At 43.1% G+C, this 17,071-nt stretch overlaps 1 protein-coding gene across 8 annotated transcripts in view; it reads right to left on the bottom strand.

Annotated features, from left to right (window-relative positions):
- Window positions 1-17,071, bottom strand: part of GRB10 (growth factor receptor bound protein 10) — a 152,252-nt gene that overhangs the window by 13,599 nt on the left and 121,582 nt on the right. For all 8 annotated transcript variants that reach the window (XR_008464672.1, XM_054189893.1, XM_054189894.1 and 5 more), the window contains 5 exons: window positions 13,122-13,278; window positions 7,252-7,367; window positions 4,129-4,203; window positions 868-1,005; window positions 135-245 (listed from right to left, as the gene is read on the bottom strand). Coding sequence is in view for 7 of the 8 variants with exons in the window: in XM_054189893.1 (XP_054045868.1) it covers window positions 135-245; window positions 868-1,005; window positions 4,129-4,203; window positions 7,252-7,367; window positions 13,122-13,278 (597 nt within the window). In the remaining variant the exon portion in view is untranslated. The remainder of the gene's footprint in view (window positions 1-134; window positions 246-867; window positions 1,006-4,128; window positions 4,204-7,251; window positions 7,368-13,121; window positions 13,279-17,071) is intronic.

Genomic DNA, 17,071 nt, shown 5'->3' with positions numbered 1-17,071 from the left:
AAGACGTTAAAGATCAAGTCCTCATGACAGAAATGCTCGCAGAGTTTTACATACAAATCCCATTTAGCTGGGGGTTGGGGGACTCTGCGCTACTAACACCGTCTTGAACTTTGGAAGAACTTAATGAGAATTACCTTTATACAAAATCCATACTCTGCAGGTGCATTGTACAGCTTCTTGCCTGCTATCAACGAGAAGATATTGCTGTCTTCTAGGTCAGCCAACAATTGCAAATGTCTTGGCTCCTGGGGAAATAACGTGTTTTATCATAGGTAAGTGTAAGATTTTGGCAGATCGTGCTGCAAGCTTTGCAGTCTCTCAAGACCAAGCTCCAACAGAGGGCACTGTACCAACACCGTGCTCCCCTCTCAGGCAGCATGAAGTGGACATGGCGTGTCACCTTTCCAGTATCAGCCTACTAGAAGAAGGTGCTTTATACAAGAAGCTGACAAAACACTTATTCAAACACATCACATGAAAAATGGCATAGCCTATTCCATTGCTCCCGAGGAATCTGAAAGTTAGATAATAGAAAATATTGTTTAAGGTATCATTTAAACTAAATTCATGAACCATGTGCTTGGAGAATATGATTTCTCTCGCTAACCTTGTTAGCACGACTTCAGTAGCCACAATTATGTTGTCCAGCTGGTTTAGTTTTAGTGTATAACAATGCTATATAGCTATTTTCATGCATTGAGAGCCCAGGGCTTGATTATCATTTGATCGTGACTTGCTTATCTTTTTCTATGTGGTAAAAAAAGGGAACACTCTGCAGATATTTAAAAAAACAGCAAAAAATACCCACTGTAAAAGCAGAAAATGCTTTCACATGTTAGTACTGTGCAACTTCTTTTTTAATCTTACCTTTGAAGTTCCTTTTGTAGAACAATAAAGTCCTGATCTCCTCAAACACACATACAATTTCTTCCATGATTTCCTACCCAGCTCTTTCACATGCAAGAAACCTTGAATTTCAGGGCAGCTACTGGAGTTTAAAAAGTTCTGTTGGAGAGAAAAATGTAAATGAGGATTGCATCCTACGGATGGTTCATAAAATTGTCACTGCATTTGCAGAACAGAGAAGCAAATGGTAAATCACTTTGATGACTTGGGGCGCAATTTCACATTATGCTCAAACTGACCTAGATGTTTAAAGTGATTTACAACCAAAATAGATATTCCTGCTCCTGTCCTTATGTCTACCTAGCTAAGTCCTCCTGCCACTGACATTTTCCTGTTCTCTGTGTTAATACTTAAATCTCTAAAAAGCTAACCTTTTCTCTGTATCCCCATTCTTCTTGCACTTGGCTCAAAGGGACACAAAGTAAGCTTATTAATTGTTAAAATAATACCTTGTCACAACAGTTCTGGCAACTAGTCTAACTTGAAAATATTGGCCAAAATCTGCAATTTTATTCCAAAGTTTTAGAATGTGAACAGCCTATTTCAGGATTTCCCACATTAAAGTCTTATATAGCACATGCACCTGTCGCAAGACAAGAGGCATGACAGACAACAGAATATTTAACTCGAAATGAAATGCAGAGCAGTCAAGTAAGTGTCAGCAACTATGCTAGACTTCAAGATCCAGTAGTTCTATTTAGGTTCTTGACATAATTAGAGGGATCACATATGGAATCATTTGATTTGCGATACAAAGCGATAGAAGTATTAACTATGATTAGCGAATTGATGGATTGCTCCCTTATTTCAATGGTCCAGATTTTTAAATGACTAACTTGCTCAGTAAGTTAAATGCCCAACTAATAAATTCAATAGTAGGAAGAAAAATGCATAAACCTGGTTGGCCTAGATGCCTCTGCAATTCTTGAAAGTCGTGTTTTGATGTTATTTGGTGGACAATGCCCACAGGAAACAAACCCGAGAATAAGTGCCCTGTGTCAAAATTCTCAGTTGCATTAAAACCTAATTTTTTTTCCAGTCCTTCTCCCCATCTCATCTAACAGAATGGAAAAGAACAGTCAACTTTCCTGCTATTTGCACTATGAATCTACTTCTCAGTTGTGAAAGGGAAAGACCACAAGGAGAATATATTCTCTCTGTCCAGCTAGATAAACCGAAAATAAACTAAGATGCAAGCTTTTTTGCATATCTGAGCCAGGGTGATACTAGGAAAAACAGGTCCTGTTGTTTTTAATGCTATTGTATATGATATCATGAGACTATATTTAATATTCTTCCCTATTTTGTGTGTAATTAAGAACAGTGCACTTGCTCAATGTTTGAGGTGGCCTCAGATGCAACACACTTAATGACTACTAGACTGCAGGAAGTTTACCTTCAACAAATTACAACTGCCATTGAAATTATGAAAAACGTTTGTGTGTTTTTTAAACGGAAAGGAGTATTTAATGTAAATTCTTTAAGGAAGATAGTTTTTTTATGGTTAGACAACAAACCAAAGAGAATGTACGCATCCTCTTTCCCCCATCCTCTTGCACTGTTAACCCCCATGACTTACGCTTCTCCAGGACAGTACCTAATTCAGCCTTCCCAGAAGCAAACTCTTATATCTGACAAGGTTGTAAGACTTTCCTTTCCCTACTACTTGAGTTACCCTAGTTTCGAAACTTTCCCATCTTCAAGAACATCTCGCTCTTTTAGGGAGTCCCGCTGCTTGTGTTAACAAACGCAATTCTCCACTTACACTGCAGGAAAATGGGTCCAAGGTGCGAACACCTCTGCTCCTACCACTCTGTGGCAATGCCTGTTCACACCAGTTTTGGTTCCTGACTGCAACCTCACTGCATTTTTAATTCCAGAAATTGGTTTGATTTTTGTTTTGTTTCCCAGCTGAGAGTGGATACTAATGTTTTAAGTGCTTCTCAGTGAACCTGGAGCCAGTACTTAATGGATTTGGAAGTGATTATGGGACAAAATGAGTGCACTGGTTCAAAAGTCAGTGGAAACTTGTATTTAAGCAGAGAGTCAGTGCATATTTGCAAACATGCAAAATGACAGAAATCAAGCTAAAATCAGTTACCTGTACGCATACTTTCTTCACATATTTGTGCCTTCTGCTTTATAACTTGCCTGTTATTCATGGTACTGTCTTCCAGGCATCATGGTGTTATATTCTTAATATATTACTCTTTAAATAAACCATGTTTTAATTTGGCCTCATGAGCTGAATGTCCCCCATTTGAGAAAACAACTACAGTGGAAAAGATTTAGACTACAAGGTTTGGATCGGAGTGCTTAAATTGAGAGGTTTAAGTGAATAAGTTACTGGTCAAAGAGGTAGCCCACCCTTCAGCACCATCCTTGGAGGCCAGCCAATGGTGCCACCACCACAGCTCCTTCATGAGCGAGCAAGAAACTGTACAGTGTCATCAAAATTTCAGTAGAAACTCAATGCACGTGCCACTGCCACGCAGATTACACAACTCTACCAACACATATGCATAAGGTACACACCCCTGTAATTCAACTTGGGGAGCTTTAAGCGGGATTACTTTGCAAATGCCACACACAATTTTCTGTAACTACTTACACTTACTTCCTAAGGAATTCTTTTTCTATATAAAAGAACAGACAGTTGGCTGAACCATGGGGAAGTTGGTCCTTATTGTTAATTCTCGCCAGGCACAAACATGGGACATAAAAAGCAAAAGCAAAACCTCTCACCATCTCAAGCCCATCTTCTAATGTACATGCTTATTTTTACACTTTCTCCTATGCTATGATGTATAGAAGAGTACTTACGTTTTACTTTTTATAAGGTACATTTGTCTAGAAATATATCTATATAAGGTATATTTGTCTAGAAATATATCTGCTAAGACTGTTTTAGGAACAACACTAGGTGGCCAAACCAGGTACCCAGACCAATAGTCATTAATATTCAACCACAGTAAGTTGAATATTAATGGCACAAATATGTATGAACGCAGCTATGAATACTTTGTGTTTATAACTTACACCTCAACGCCACTGGGTAAGATCTTTGTCAGATGTTTTCAACATTTGTACCACACGCTAACTCACTACACTGGTCTTTCTCTGACCAGCTATTTCCAGACCTTTGAATTCTCCCTTCATTCCTCTCAACCTCCTCCCTCCAGCTCCAAAACTTTCTTTGTCCATATGGGTAACTTACAGTACCTGCAGAAGTTGTGACTGTGGGATACTGCCATTTGTTTGCTGACACCAGGCAACCATTTGTTCTGGAAAGAAATTCTAGACATAAAAAGAGAAGACAATTAGAAGTCACGTTATATTTGAACACTTCTACATTGAACAAGTGGAATTTTCTTCCAGTCATTAATGTTTTGAAACTATCAGTCTTAAATCAATTTGGAGATCTCCTGACACAGAAACTAATACCAGGGCTTTCAAGTGCAGTTCTTCCCTTCCTACTGCTCACCAAACACCCATGCAGACAGAATGTGGATTTTTAAAATATCTGATATGCAGCATTTCCTAAGTGCATTTTCCCATCGCTTCCTCTTCTACTGAGGGCTTTCAGGGATCCCTAACACTCTGTAGTTCCTAGAAAAGGGCAAGATGAATGGTCCCGCAGGATGGGTATGCAGTGACTCCTTGCTTATTGCATATTCTGCCACCAAATGTCTGTGCTTTCCTCTCCACCCAGAAAGGTTGTTGAGCGAACAAACTCTCTGTAACTCCACTTGCCATGTGGAAGATGGGGAGCAGGAGGAATAACAAGTTTTGTCTGCCCACACAGGGGTAAGCTGAATGCAAATGCATTAAAAGAAGTCCCAGGTGGGGACACTGCAGGATCTCCAGTATATACACCTTTATCTTTGACAGCACTCTCCTGTCCAAAATACAGTTCTTCAGTGCTATATCAGCTTGACCCTAAAACCTGCTCAGTCCCTGAGAAGGCTGCAAAAGAAGTGCCATTCGCAGACCTTAATTATGAGAAAGAACTCATGTATGACTGTTGATGCTTTCATTTGGTTGTTCAACATCCAGGTTACGCTCAGGGCTTGAAACCCTTCAATCTGTCAAGAGAACAGCCCTTTGCAAAATCTACCCCCGTATGTTTATATTTCAGTGTAACAGAACAGAGCCCAGTGTTTTTTCTTGCAAGGATAGGTCAGCATGCATTCCATGAAATGAAATAATAAAAACTGAACAAGGACAGATGTGCAATAATTAGGCTCTGTCGTATGCCCTGCTTTACGTGCTAGATTTGAATAATCTCAAAGCAGACATCTACCTCCTTTTCCCCCATCCCACAAACACAGAAGCAAATATTGTTTCACACACAAACAGGTGCTTCTGCAGCGCTTTTCCATTTCAGGCATCCAGTACAATATCTCATTCATACTGAATCTTTGCATGACAAAGGTCAGACAGTTTTCTGACTGCCAAATTGATGACTTGACTTCAGATTTATTCCTCCAGTTCCTCTCTTCATTTGCCACGTTTTAAACTGCCTATATAATTCGGTGCACTGAATTTACTATACACAGCAATTACATGAAGTCATTCTTGAAGTTTTTAAACATTATTTGAAGCATGAAGACATGCAGAAATGCCTGAAATAAAACAATGACTGATTATAACAAGATGAATCACAACAAAAATGTTTCCAGTTTAGAACATTCGTCACTCTTCAGCCAATATAAATTTCAGTCTTTAGGGCATAAAGAGAAGGGCTGAAGAGGAATCGCCCTTCTGCCAGGTAAGTTGCACAATGAATTATGAAAGCTAACATTTACCAGCCTCTCTTGTGTAGAAACAGTGCCATATGGCAACAGCTAATGCAACGGATAGGGAGCCTTCACATTCTTACACCAAAAGAATGATTTATTCTGTGATTGCAGGAGCCTGGGACTGAATGCCAAGCATTCTGGGTTTTACTCCCATGCTCTGTTATTAATTAAACTATACCACATGAAACCAATGTGCTAGCTCCTATGATACCAAAATTTCTGTGCAACACTCAGATGTTCACAGGTTATCAGATGGGAAGATCAACAGAAGTGAAGAATTACAAATACTCCATGTACAGAAATGTTTCACACAGTAAGTCAAGGCACAGCCTCAGAAACAAGCACTAGCAGATGACAAATGTACGTGCAAGCACACGTGCGAGGATGCAGCAACTGTGCATTAGCGTCTATGAGGAAATAAATTAATTTGTCATCTGCAGTAACTTCAGCAATGAGTTTGCATGTGACCTCATGCATCTTTTTTCTTCTGGCACCACAAATGCCCAACTGACCCCAAATCTGTTCTCACCTAAACCATCTCTGTGTTATCCTTCTTCAGCTACAACAGCCCGTTACAGAGAATCACAGAATGGTTTGGGTTCGAAGGACCTTAAAGATCATCTAGTTCCAACCCCCCTGCCACGGGCAGGGACACCTCCCACTAGACCAGGCTGCTCAAAGCCCCATCCAGCCTGGCCTTGAACACTTCCAGGGATGGGGCATCCACAGCTTCCCGGGGCAACCTGTTCCAGTGCCTCACCACCCTCACAGGAAAGAATTTCTTCCTCATATCTAAGTTTCCCCTTTCAGTTTAAAACTGTTACCCCTCATCCTATCAAACTTCCAACTTAATTGTTTAGATAAAATGTGAAAAATCATCCCCAAATAAGCAGTTACACTGCAAACAGTTTAGAATGACAACATTCAAAGGATCTTAGAAATCCAGGAATAAGTATTGTTATGACACACAATACTTTTCAAGCATGGATATCCATGAGGACATAGAGATGGCGAGTTACTGTGATCAGTAAAGAAGGCAGAGCACACTAGTACAGCACAGCCATAGGTAAGACAGTGTTCAACACATAATGACAAACCGGAAATTCCTTGTATGTAGTAAGTGCTTTAGGGGTTACATGGAGTTTTTTTTCTAATTATTACTGTCACAAATTAAAAGGTTTGGATATTGCATGCTAAGCGACCAATTTGCTTCAAATCAAGTAACTTTGAAGATAATGAGTAAATTGCACTTCTGATTGTTTTTCTTAAACCAACAAATATTTCCCTGTCTCGGTCACTCTCCAACATAACAATAGCCATTTTGAAACAAGTATATTTGGTAACTTGAAAACACTTGCGGTTTTTAGGCTGGGAGGAGAGCACAAGGAATTTAAACATTGGTTAAAGCTTCTTTGGAAATAATTCTGTTTGTTGGTTGCTTTTTTTTTTTTAAAAAAGATGTTTAAGACATAACAGCGCCCAGCAATGTTATTGCAATCCATCCCTCTCTCTGTGGTGTAAACAACTAAATAACGAGACTCACCATGGGATTTTTGAAAAATTCGTATTTTGCGTAATTCTTCCTGAACAAAAATTTACTTTCACTTCCCATTGTGGACTCGACTTGAACTATGAGTTCATGATCTTCCAAGCACCTCTCTGTGGAAAGAGAACATGATATTAACACACACAGCCAACCAGCAGAAGCAGCGAGACCAACTTCCAACGAACAGGAGTACAACAACCTTTAAGAAGTTAACGAAACATATTATAGCTTTCAAACCATACTGCCATGAGGCATTTAAGTATTACAAAGTTTAAAATTATATGGCAGTGTTCTTCAAATATTTCCTACATCAGGGCTTTATAAGCACAGAGTTTTGAGAAAGGAAAGAACATAAGATATTTTGAGTGCAGTAGCTTAAATAATATACACAGATGTCTTCTTTTGGTGATGGCTATATGCTGTAAACTGGCAAGGTGGACAGAGTTAAGGGGAGAAAAGTTGCAGAAAGGCCACCGTTAGGTCTTGAACTATCACAGAAATACAGTGTCCTATTTGATCACACTCTATCAAACCAGTTCATTTCAAGGTGAACTCCAGGCCTTTATTGTAGATGCTAGACAATGGGGTTTATTATGAAAGAGGTCACAGGATCTACTTTACAGGAATACTGACAGAGACAAACGTTTTGTACACATGACAGGGCAATTTTCTGCTCTAGATTTGGTTACAAGGTAACTCCCCATAACCACCACTTCTCTGGTCAAAAGAATGGCACATCAAAGCATGAACAGATAGCTTAACAAATCCAATTCACTGAAAGCAGTAACTCGAAAGAAGGCAACTGGGCTAAGTGTGCACCACTTAATGAACTCATTATCTTGGCACATCTTCAAAAGTTTCCGAGAAAGTATTTAGGTATTTTTCAAAAGTCTTAATAGTCAGTACTTTCATCCCTTATATAACAGGAAATAAAAAATCAGGTCAAACAAAAAATAACTTCTGCAAAGCTCTAGCCATAATGTGTGTGACTTGCTGGCCAAAGAAGTTTGTCGAGACCCTTCCCCACTTCGTGTTCCCGCATCCTTGCATTCCCACAGTTAGAAATGATGACAGGCTGCCACCCAAGTTCTCTCGGGGCGTTTTCAAGATAGAAAGCAAGCAATTACTGGTATCTCAAAAAGTAGTAACCTCTTGAATGTCACTTGAATTATTCAACTTAGCAGATTCACGTAAGTCCTTTGACTGAAAATTTAACCTATCTCTGAATGATCCCATTGTCTTTCTCACCTGCATTTAGATTGTCAGTCATCACCAGCTCATTGATGACTTCAGCATCTACTGTGGTTTTGCCATGGCCAGCCTTGCTATAGATTGTGTTTCAAAGGGTTAACATTGAAGATTTTCCATACTCGGCTGCTCTCAAATAAAAAGGTGTTTCTTAGTGCATTAGCCATAACAACACTTTTAAGGGGTAGTTCTTTGACTAATGCACACGACAGTACTGCTGTTGGTAGCAGTTAATGAAGGACATTTTGCACCACCTGAGCATTCATCACTGAGACCTCCACATTATTTAGGGGGTTCACAGTGAAGTTTCAAGTATTGCTGCTGATCTAGTGCTACTGTCATGGTTTTAGGTTAAGTCAAATCTCCTCCACACTGTGATGAGGATGGTGGGCCTATGAGGGTGGAGGGCCTTTCTGTTTTTCAGATTATGCTTCCTCCAAAAAACATTTAATTACGTTGGTATGAATCTTCATCACAGGATGAACCCTGAAAGACCAGATGTCCCGCTACTGCCTGCTTCTGTCATTGCACAAAGTTGCGGTCTTCACTTTCCTGATGCACTGAAGATTGCTTGCCTAAGGGCAGGGACAAACCACGTCCTGTTCGTTCTGTCCTGAGGAAATGCAGTATAGATAAACATTTGTCAATTTGTTTTGTGTTTTGATCATTAGTTTGTGTAAATACACCCAGAGAGTGTTTCTTAGAGGCTTTAGGCAACTGACCTAGATGTATTTCTTTACTAAATCAAGACCCTTTTGAGAATTTGTGGTGATACTCCCACTGATTTATGTTCACATTTTCATTTTGATGGTGAAAGCCATCTTGAAGAAAACCAGCAGCATTTCATAGCACACACATGTAAAAAGGAAGCTAGTCTATGAAGTTTGCTACTACTTCACAGAAGTTGTACACTCAGGAAGACCTTGGTAATTTGCACTGTTAGTATAGATGGTATGAACTGCCACTTGACACACCAGCAACCCAGCCTCAGCCCTGCTTTGAGCTTCCTGCTACAAAACTAGAAGCTCAGATGTCAGTCTATTAAGTTCAATAGGTCAGCCTGTCTTCAAGTGGCATTGCTGCTGAAGTGACCAGCAATGTCTCCTTTTAGTTTATCTGATAGGCTCAACTCATTCTCCTCTACACACTTCCTAGAAGAAGACAGACTTTTTATTTTCCTTTTTTTTTTTTTCCCAAAATTGCCCTGTATTATTATCTGAACTTCTACAGAACTGTAGAAGTGATACAATATGGAAGAAGGAGCTGGATTCCATCGTGAACAACTAGCAGGCATGGCCCCGAATTCCCAATTGGAGAATCGCTACAAATGACAGGTGGACCAAAGTGTGAAATAGCCCGCCCTGTTTTTGTATTTTAGCAAGCGCTGTGTCTAACTGTTCCACTTTTCATTCGTTCAGACTAAGGCAAATCAAATTCAATGCACATATAAACAGGAAAATCTATGTACAAAACTATGCAGCAATTCTTTCTTCTCACCCTACATATTTGTCAGGGCCCTACTACTTTTCTTTCCTGTTTCAACTGTAATAAGACATACAGTCAATTCTGGAGCCGTAAAAATGAAGTTTGTGGCTAGGGATTCTTTCAGTGTCCACACACATACTATCATGACAGTCTGTCTTCATCATCATTATTATTTCTTTTTACGTCCAATACAAATATCTCAGTCCCCATCCTAGACTGATGATAGTTAAGCATAAAGTAGTACATAGGGAGAATACCACATTTTATAAACAGGTTAGGTGTATTTCTAGTTGCAAATGAAATAATGGGACCAATGCAAGTTTCACAGGCTGCTTAAATCTTGACCACAAAGTGGTTTAGATACTAGTGGTATACTGCAGCAGGAACCATTTCCACATGTCAAATCTAAGCAAGTCTCATGGTAAATTGTCACACCATTGCCTCCAGTGAGAACGCAAATATTTCGTGCAGTCCAGTAGGTGAAGTTATTTGCAGGCACACGTGTTATTTGGAATACTCTGGACTACGTGTGCGAAGTAAGCAGTCAGATGAAGGTTCCTTAAAAACTGGGACCTAGAAGAGCACCACAATGATAAATGTGCAGCTGGATTCAAAAATTTCCTCAGTCTGCCCAATAGTAAAAAGATGAACTGGTTCTGCAGACTGAGCTCTTTTGGAAAGTATTATTAGGCAAGACCAGGAGGGACAAAAAGACAGTGAACTTAATGAAGTAACTCGCCTCTTTTAGCGGGTTTCAAGATTACCACCTACAGCATTAAGTCAGCAAGGATGTCTTGAGTAAGAAATAATGTCTTCTAGAAACACAGAATTCTCACTGCTCTTAAACCATATTTCTTTCCGTACTGCTAAGTATCTATTCACCACTGCTTCATACTTTTACTAGCAATCTTATTTCTAGAGGGAAAAATATGGATCATCAGACATCTGATAATAACTTCACCTGAGGTGCAGACAAATTACTACCTTGATCTAACAGTCTCTGAAACACAGGGAAGCATTTAAGCTACTGAGAAGCTAGAAATAAGCAGCTGTGTAACAAAAAATTCAAACTGCAACCAAAACTGGGTGGACGCGTGAAAGGTGGTATTTAAAGTTTATTGAATATATCACAGCGTCTACTTTGGTCCCCAAATACAAGAAACTGGATGTTGTTGTCTCCCGCTAAATGGACCCTTCTGTTCCCTTTTCTGTCCGCATCCTTTCAAATATGGGAAATCTGTATCATTACCTCTTTTTTGAGGCTTTGAATACTTTTTCCTTTGTCTGTTCGCTTTACCCCCTCACAGGCTGCGTTACTTCTCACACAGATCTACTGCGTGGCCTTACAGAGGACAGCCCTGGAGAAGTCCCTGCGGAACAAAGTGCGGTGGCTGCTGAAGCCCCAACCTGCACACCCCTGTTTCTCTGGGACAGCCGGGGCCCCGCTTTGTGCTGCAGTGTCAAACAGAGGTCCAAGGCAGGCAGGTCCCCACGTATATAAATGCAGCCCGATAAGTATCTTGCTCTTTTCCCATCATTGTTAATTACCAAGTTATTTGTGTGTAAACAGAAGCTTTTGATTTCCTAATCAGCCTCCTGCCCGATTCATTCAGAGATGTCACACACCAGAGTTTGACAGCACAATTAGTCACCATGGAAGCTATTGTGATGTCACAAACACTGAATTGTGGCATCATTGAATGAATCTGGCAGGAGAAGGATGTTGGTTACAAAGGAGAAGGCTTCTGTTTACACAATACCTTGGTAATCAGCAATGATGGGAAAGAGAATATAGAAAAAGAGAGCCTGGTAGCTTAATGAGCATTGATAAAACTCAAAATTTGTAAAGGTTGTTAGAAGCGCGCATGTGGCATATTAAGCTACAGAGATAAAGATTCTGTAATTTATACCTTAATTCTTCACCTTGTCCTATGTCCTCAGAACTGAAAACACACCACAGGCATATACAAGTGAGTGTTTCATGTTAATTTTTTCACGTATTTCTATATTAGGAGAGATACCCAATAAAACCATTAAACAATCATGATATCCTATGGTTATTTTTTTTTGAGTGCTATTCCGTAGAGCAGTGAATATATCTGCGTTTAGCAGTATTGATTTAGGGCATTATATCTCCAGCAAATTGTTTCCTTTTTTTATTTGTAAGGGTTCTGAATTACATTTTTAGACATAAAAAACCTCTGTTAGCTACAGATAGCATTCACAATTCCAGTGCTGGTGATCGCCGCTTATGATTTGTCTTCCCCTATTTTCTAGAAAAAATTCCCTGTGAAGTATATCGACTAATGCTCCAAATGCTACACTTTCTAAAGCATTATTGTATGCTACGTAGAATTATAGACGGCATATCTGAGCGATATGCAGTTGCAAGCTGCACAGCAAAACCCTGCAACTAATCAGTGCCACAAAATAACAGGAAAAGCGAGACTGAATAACATGAGATCCTTTCAGGTACTGTAATTAAACCGATTCACAGTGTTATTTAATTCCCCACAGTTCTTCCTCTTGCTGCCTTCTTGAAACTGTAACCATGACACCTTAATTTCAATCAGGTGGAGGAGCTGCCGCCTGGAGAGCAGATGCCACTGCTGGTCCAGAAATTGCCCATGGATTTGCGGGTGGTGCCACCATTTTTTCCCTGCCTGAAGTCAAGTTTAGCCATCCCCCCTCCCCCACCTCAGCATGTCTAGCTTTCATAAGCATTACTGTAGGTATGCAAAGCTGAGTCTGTTCACCCAGGTCTCCCAGCTGGTGATGAGCTGAGCTGTTTCACAGGACCTGTACTCTAAGGATCAAGCTTAATTTGCCTAAGCTGTTTATTTGCAATAGCTTCAGACACAGCAAGATAGCAACAGAGCGCTAGCGTGAAGATTAGACAGTTATTTTTCTTTTTTGTAATAAAAAATCAGAGGATGGGAAATAAGAGGAGGACTTAAAATGGCTTTAAACGCTTAACACATCAAATTGTAATACACAAAAAGCACGTATGTGACCAGCTAATTGTACAAAGAAAAGCAGTGGAAAGAAAACGTTCCGGCTGGAAGCACATTAATACGAATTACACATATTTTATGTTCCCAGGTAACCATGCCACCCCTTTGACCATTCCCTACCTAATCCTAGGTGAGGGTGATGCTCCACTAGAGTCCAGCTGTTATCATCCACACAATGACTTTTGTAAACGAGCAGCTGACAGAGGTCCCTGGCTGTCATGTCTGCTAGAATCTCGACCACTTTGCTTGTTCCATCTTCACTAAAGACTTTTACATCCTGCAACATAAAGGGTACACTTACAGATCAACAGCTCTGAACACAGGAAAACCACACAGCTACTGTAGAAAAAGCATCCTCTTGGCGTGACGGTTCCAAGCACCTTGGTAGCCAGAATAAATGACATGGATGATTCACTTTGTAACACTTTCTCTTGATGCCCCCTTGCCCTATTTCCCCTCCCCCCCTCCCCAACACCTCCCTGCACTAAACAAAGATTCAGCAGGGTTAATATGACCACATACACAGAAAAAGTGAGAGAGCAGGTTCTGTATAAAGCTGTGTAAGGTAAGCAATTGTGAAACAATATCAAGAGAGTACTTCGGCAACAGTGGGCAAGAGAAACTGCATCCAGTCAAACACACACAATTTTCTCCACGATCCTGCCTGAGGCCTCCGAACATTTACAGAGGAGCAGGCCAAGACCCCGAAGACTAAAAATGTCTCTCTTGTTCCCCACCAACTTTTGATTGTTTCGCTTGGGGATGTCCCACTTGCAGTTCGCCGGCGGATCAATTAGCTAGCACAATCCACACATTTCTCTCCCTGCCCCGACTTCTCTTTTGATCCTAGCTTGAAAGTAGTTCGAAACCAAACGTGCATACACTGCACATCCTAAACGTTAATGGAGAGGAGAGAACAAGTCAGGAACCCTTCTCCCCACCTCTTGAATCATACAGATGCTTTCCCCTTTGCATTGTTCTGCTCAAGCCAGAGACACTTGCTGCAAAATTATTTCTCCGGGTGAACGTGCAGCTCCAAGATTTAAATCAACTCCGCGTTTAAGAACGCACCGCATCCTAGCGAAGAGAAAGGCGAATCTAACAAAAAAACGGAGGGGTAATTCGACATGGAAAAAAATCTTACCTCAACGGCACGTAAAAGGCAGCAGTCGGAAGAACAAGATGGCATTTTAAATAGAGATCGCCTCTTGGGAGAGAGTTTGCTCTCTGCCTCCGCCGACCCTTTGTAGCCTGCGGCTGGGGGGCTGGGGGGCCGGGGTGCCGGCGGGCGGTGGTACCGTACCTGTCACGTAGCCCCTGCTATGGGGACTGTTTCTGGGGAGGGAAACAACTCTGCCAGAGCTCCACTCAAAGGGTTACACGCAATCTTTGCGGTAGTGAATCAAACCACACCGTGTAGACCAATCCTAGCCCTCCCTCCGACTGATGTAATCATTTCCCACACACTATCAGACTTCCAAATTATTCCCGCCCCCCCCCCACCTCAAAAAAAAAAAAAAAAAAAAAGGAAAGAAATTACAAAGGAAATTTGTTTTTATGACCACCCACGGCGGGGGGGGGGGGTGGGGGGGGAGGGGGGGGCGCGGTAAGACCCCCCTGCCTCCGGCAGCCCCGAAGTTGCAAGGCCGATGTGCGGGGAGGGGGGGACGACACCCGTAGCCCCGCCGGCGGGCGTGCTGCCTGCCCCGGCGCCGGCGCCGCGCCTGCCCGCAGCCCGGCCTGCCCGCGGCTGATGTCATCCGCCCCCAACAACTTCGGCACTTGAACTTCTCCTCCCGACGGCTCCGGGATGGACCCGCAACCCCGCTCCGCTGCCGGACCCGGGGCTCGGCGGGGGGACGCAGGGCGACGGCGACGGCTCCGCACGCCCAGCGCCCGCCGGCCGCCTCCCCGCCTGCCTTCCCCTTCCTCCCCCCACCCCGGCTCCGTGCAAATTCAAGCCCAGTGAGGGAGGAGTTAAAGCCTCATCGAGCCCAAGTGACTCAAACCCGCGCGTTCAGGAAACGGCTTCATCTGACAGCAGGGATGAGGCAGCTCTTTCAGAAGTAGGCTCCGGAGGGGAGAGGAGAGAGGGAGGGGACCGGGGCGGGGGGACGGGGCGGGGTGGGGGGGGAATCCCGGTTGCTGTAGCTCCGGGGAAGGCATGCCCGCTGTACAACGTTACAGCTGCGCTCCCACCCCTGCCAACGCTTCACCAACTCAGAGGCATCCTCACGCACACCGAAATTTATATATGTATATATTATTTTTTTTTTTTTAGGCGGGGTAGGTTGCCTCCGGGTTCTGCCTTGCGGGACAGTCTGCTTTCTGTAGTTAGCACCCATTTGACAGCGGAGCAGCGCGTTCCATCCGCGGAGGCAGGGGAGGCGAGTGCCGGGACACCGTCCCCAGCCCCAGCCCGCCCCGCAGCCCCCCGAAGCAGGGAAGGGGACGGCAGGGACCGGAGGGACCGTGTGCCCGAGGTGCCCGACAGAAATCACACCGGTTTGCGAACAGGGGAGAGCTGCTCTCGCCTCCCCTCTCCGGACGCACAGGCAGACTGAAAAGCCAGCGTTTAACAAGCCAGAAAGTTGCTATTTTGTTTTTGGCTTCAGCGGGGAACGGGGAGGGACCGAGACCCACTTCAGTTTTATTTTTTTCTCTCAATAGATGGGAAAGGAGTGACACAACCGAAAACGGTGGTGCTGAAAGAACTCCTTTCTACTTTCGGCTTACTCTGCGCACATGACTCCACTTTCTCTATTGAAACTGAGCTATTTGGGATGGATTTCCTGCCTCGGGAACCAACCTGGTGACATCATTCATTCATTCATTAGTCACCGAGCAGCAGAGCCCTACGCTCCCTGCCTCAGCCTTCCCAGGGGAGCCCACACCAGCCACATGCCGGGGGAATCGCCGCTTTTGCAACACCTGAAGCACAAAAAACCCCCTCTCTTCCTTCCCTGCTGGGGAGAAGGCAGCGAGATAGGCCAGGCTGCACCTCATCCATGTCACTGCCGAGTCCCAGAGGAGAGGAAAGCCATTCTGCCGAGTCCTCGCAGGTGGAAAAGAACGAGCCGTGAGACCATCACCAGGCTTTTCCCAAGCTTGGGAAGACTTAATGGAGCACGGCCACTGGAAGAATGCCTCAGCTGTCTTTTACGCCCATTCCTGCCGTGCTCCCTTCATATGAAAGGGGTCACGGATAGGTGTCCCACCTTCCCCCTCCTTGTCCAGAGTCTGAGCTGATGCCAGCTATCCTGGTGTACACCAGCATCCCAAAAGCCAGTATGGGGTGCACAGCATTGGGCCGGTCTTCGGCGTGCGACTCTGCTGCAAGACCATGTTCCCATTTCCTGCACATTGGGCCCTGCAGGCAATTCCCACACCACAGCAACTATTGGAGCGACCCTACATATGTGGGAACGTTCATTCAGGGGGTTTCAGTGATGCCTTTAAAGCTCAGGGACAGGAGTGTGGTGGGTGGACGGCGTGAACGCAGAAATGAGCAAGTTAACTTCACCAGCTATTAATAGTGCCGTGTTTGCTATCAAGGACGGCACAAGGCCATGTATCACCACTGACATCATGGATATAAAAGACTGCATCAGGAGGGGACGTAACGGCCTGAGCTGAACCCTGCCCTCGAGGATGGGAGGACAGAAGTGAGTCAAAACCCCATGCCTCTGTGAGGGCAAGGCTGCAGCAGTCCCTAAGAGGCTTACTTGAAAGGCGAGGGGATTTTATGTCCCCACACAACGCATGACATCTAACCACAAATATGAAACCAGCTCGACGACAAAGCTTCAGCTCAAACTTTCCGACCGTTTCCGTGACAAAAGAGGCAGATAGCAATATTCCTGTATCACTGAGAGGACTTAATTTAAAGTCAGTTGGTCAAATCCAAACCCTTCACATTTCCTATCTTTTTTTTTTTTTTTTGATTTTTTCAAGGAAGCATCTCCTACTTTAAGATGTCAAGGGCTCCCTGTTCAAACTTCTTCCACCAGAAACACTGTTTCGCTTGCAAAATTGATTCGGGGCTTATTATCTCCAAAGGAAAATGAAGC

This window comes from Rissa tridactyla, chromosome 2 (genome assembly GCF_028500815.1).
Source record: "Rissa tridactyla isolate bRisTri1 chromosome 2, bRisTri1.patW.cur.20221130, whole genome shotgun sequence".
Taxonomy (NCBI): Eukaryota; Metazoa; Chordata; class Aves; order Charadriiformes; family Laridae; genus Rissa; species Rissa tridactyla.
Note: the sequence above shows the minus strand (reverse complement) of the source record. Positions and strands in the feature narration are given on the sequence as shown.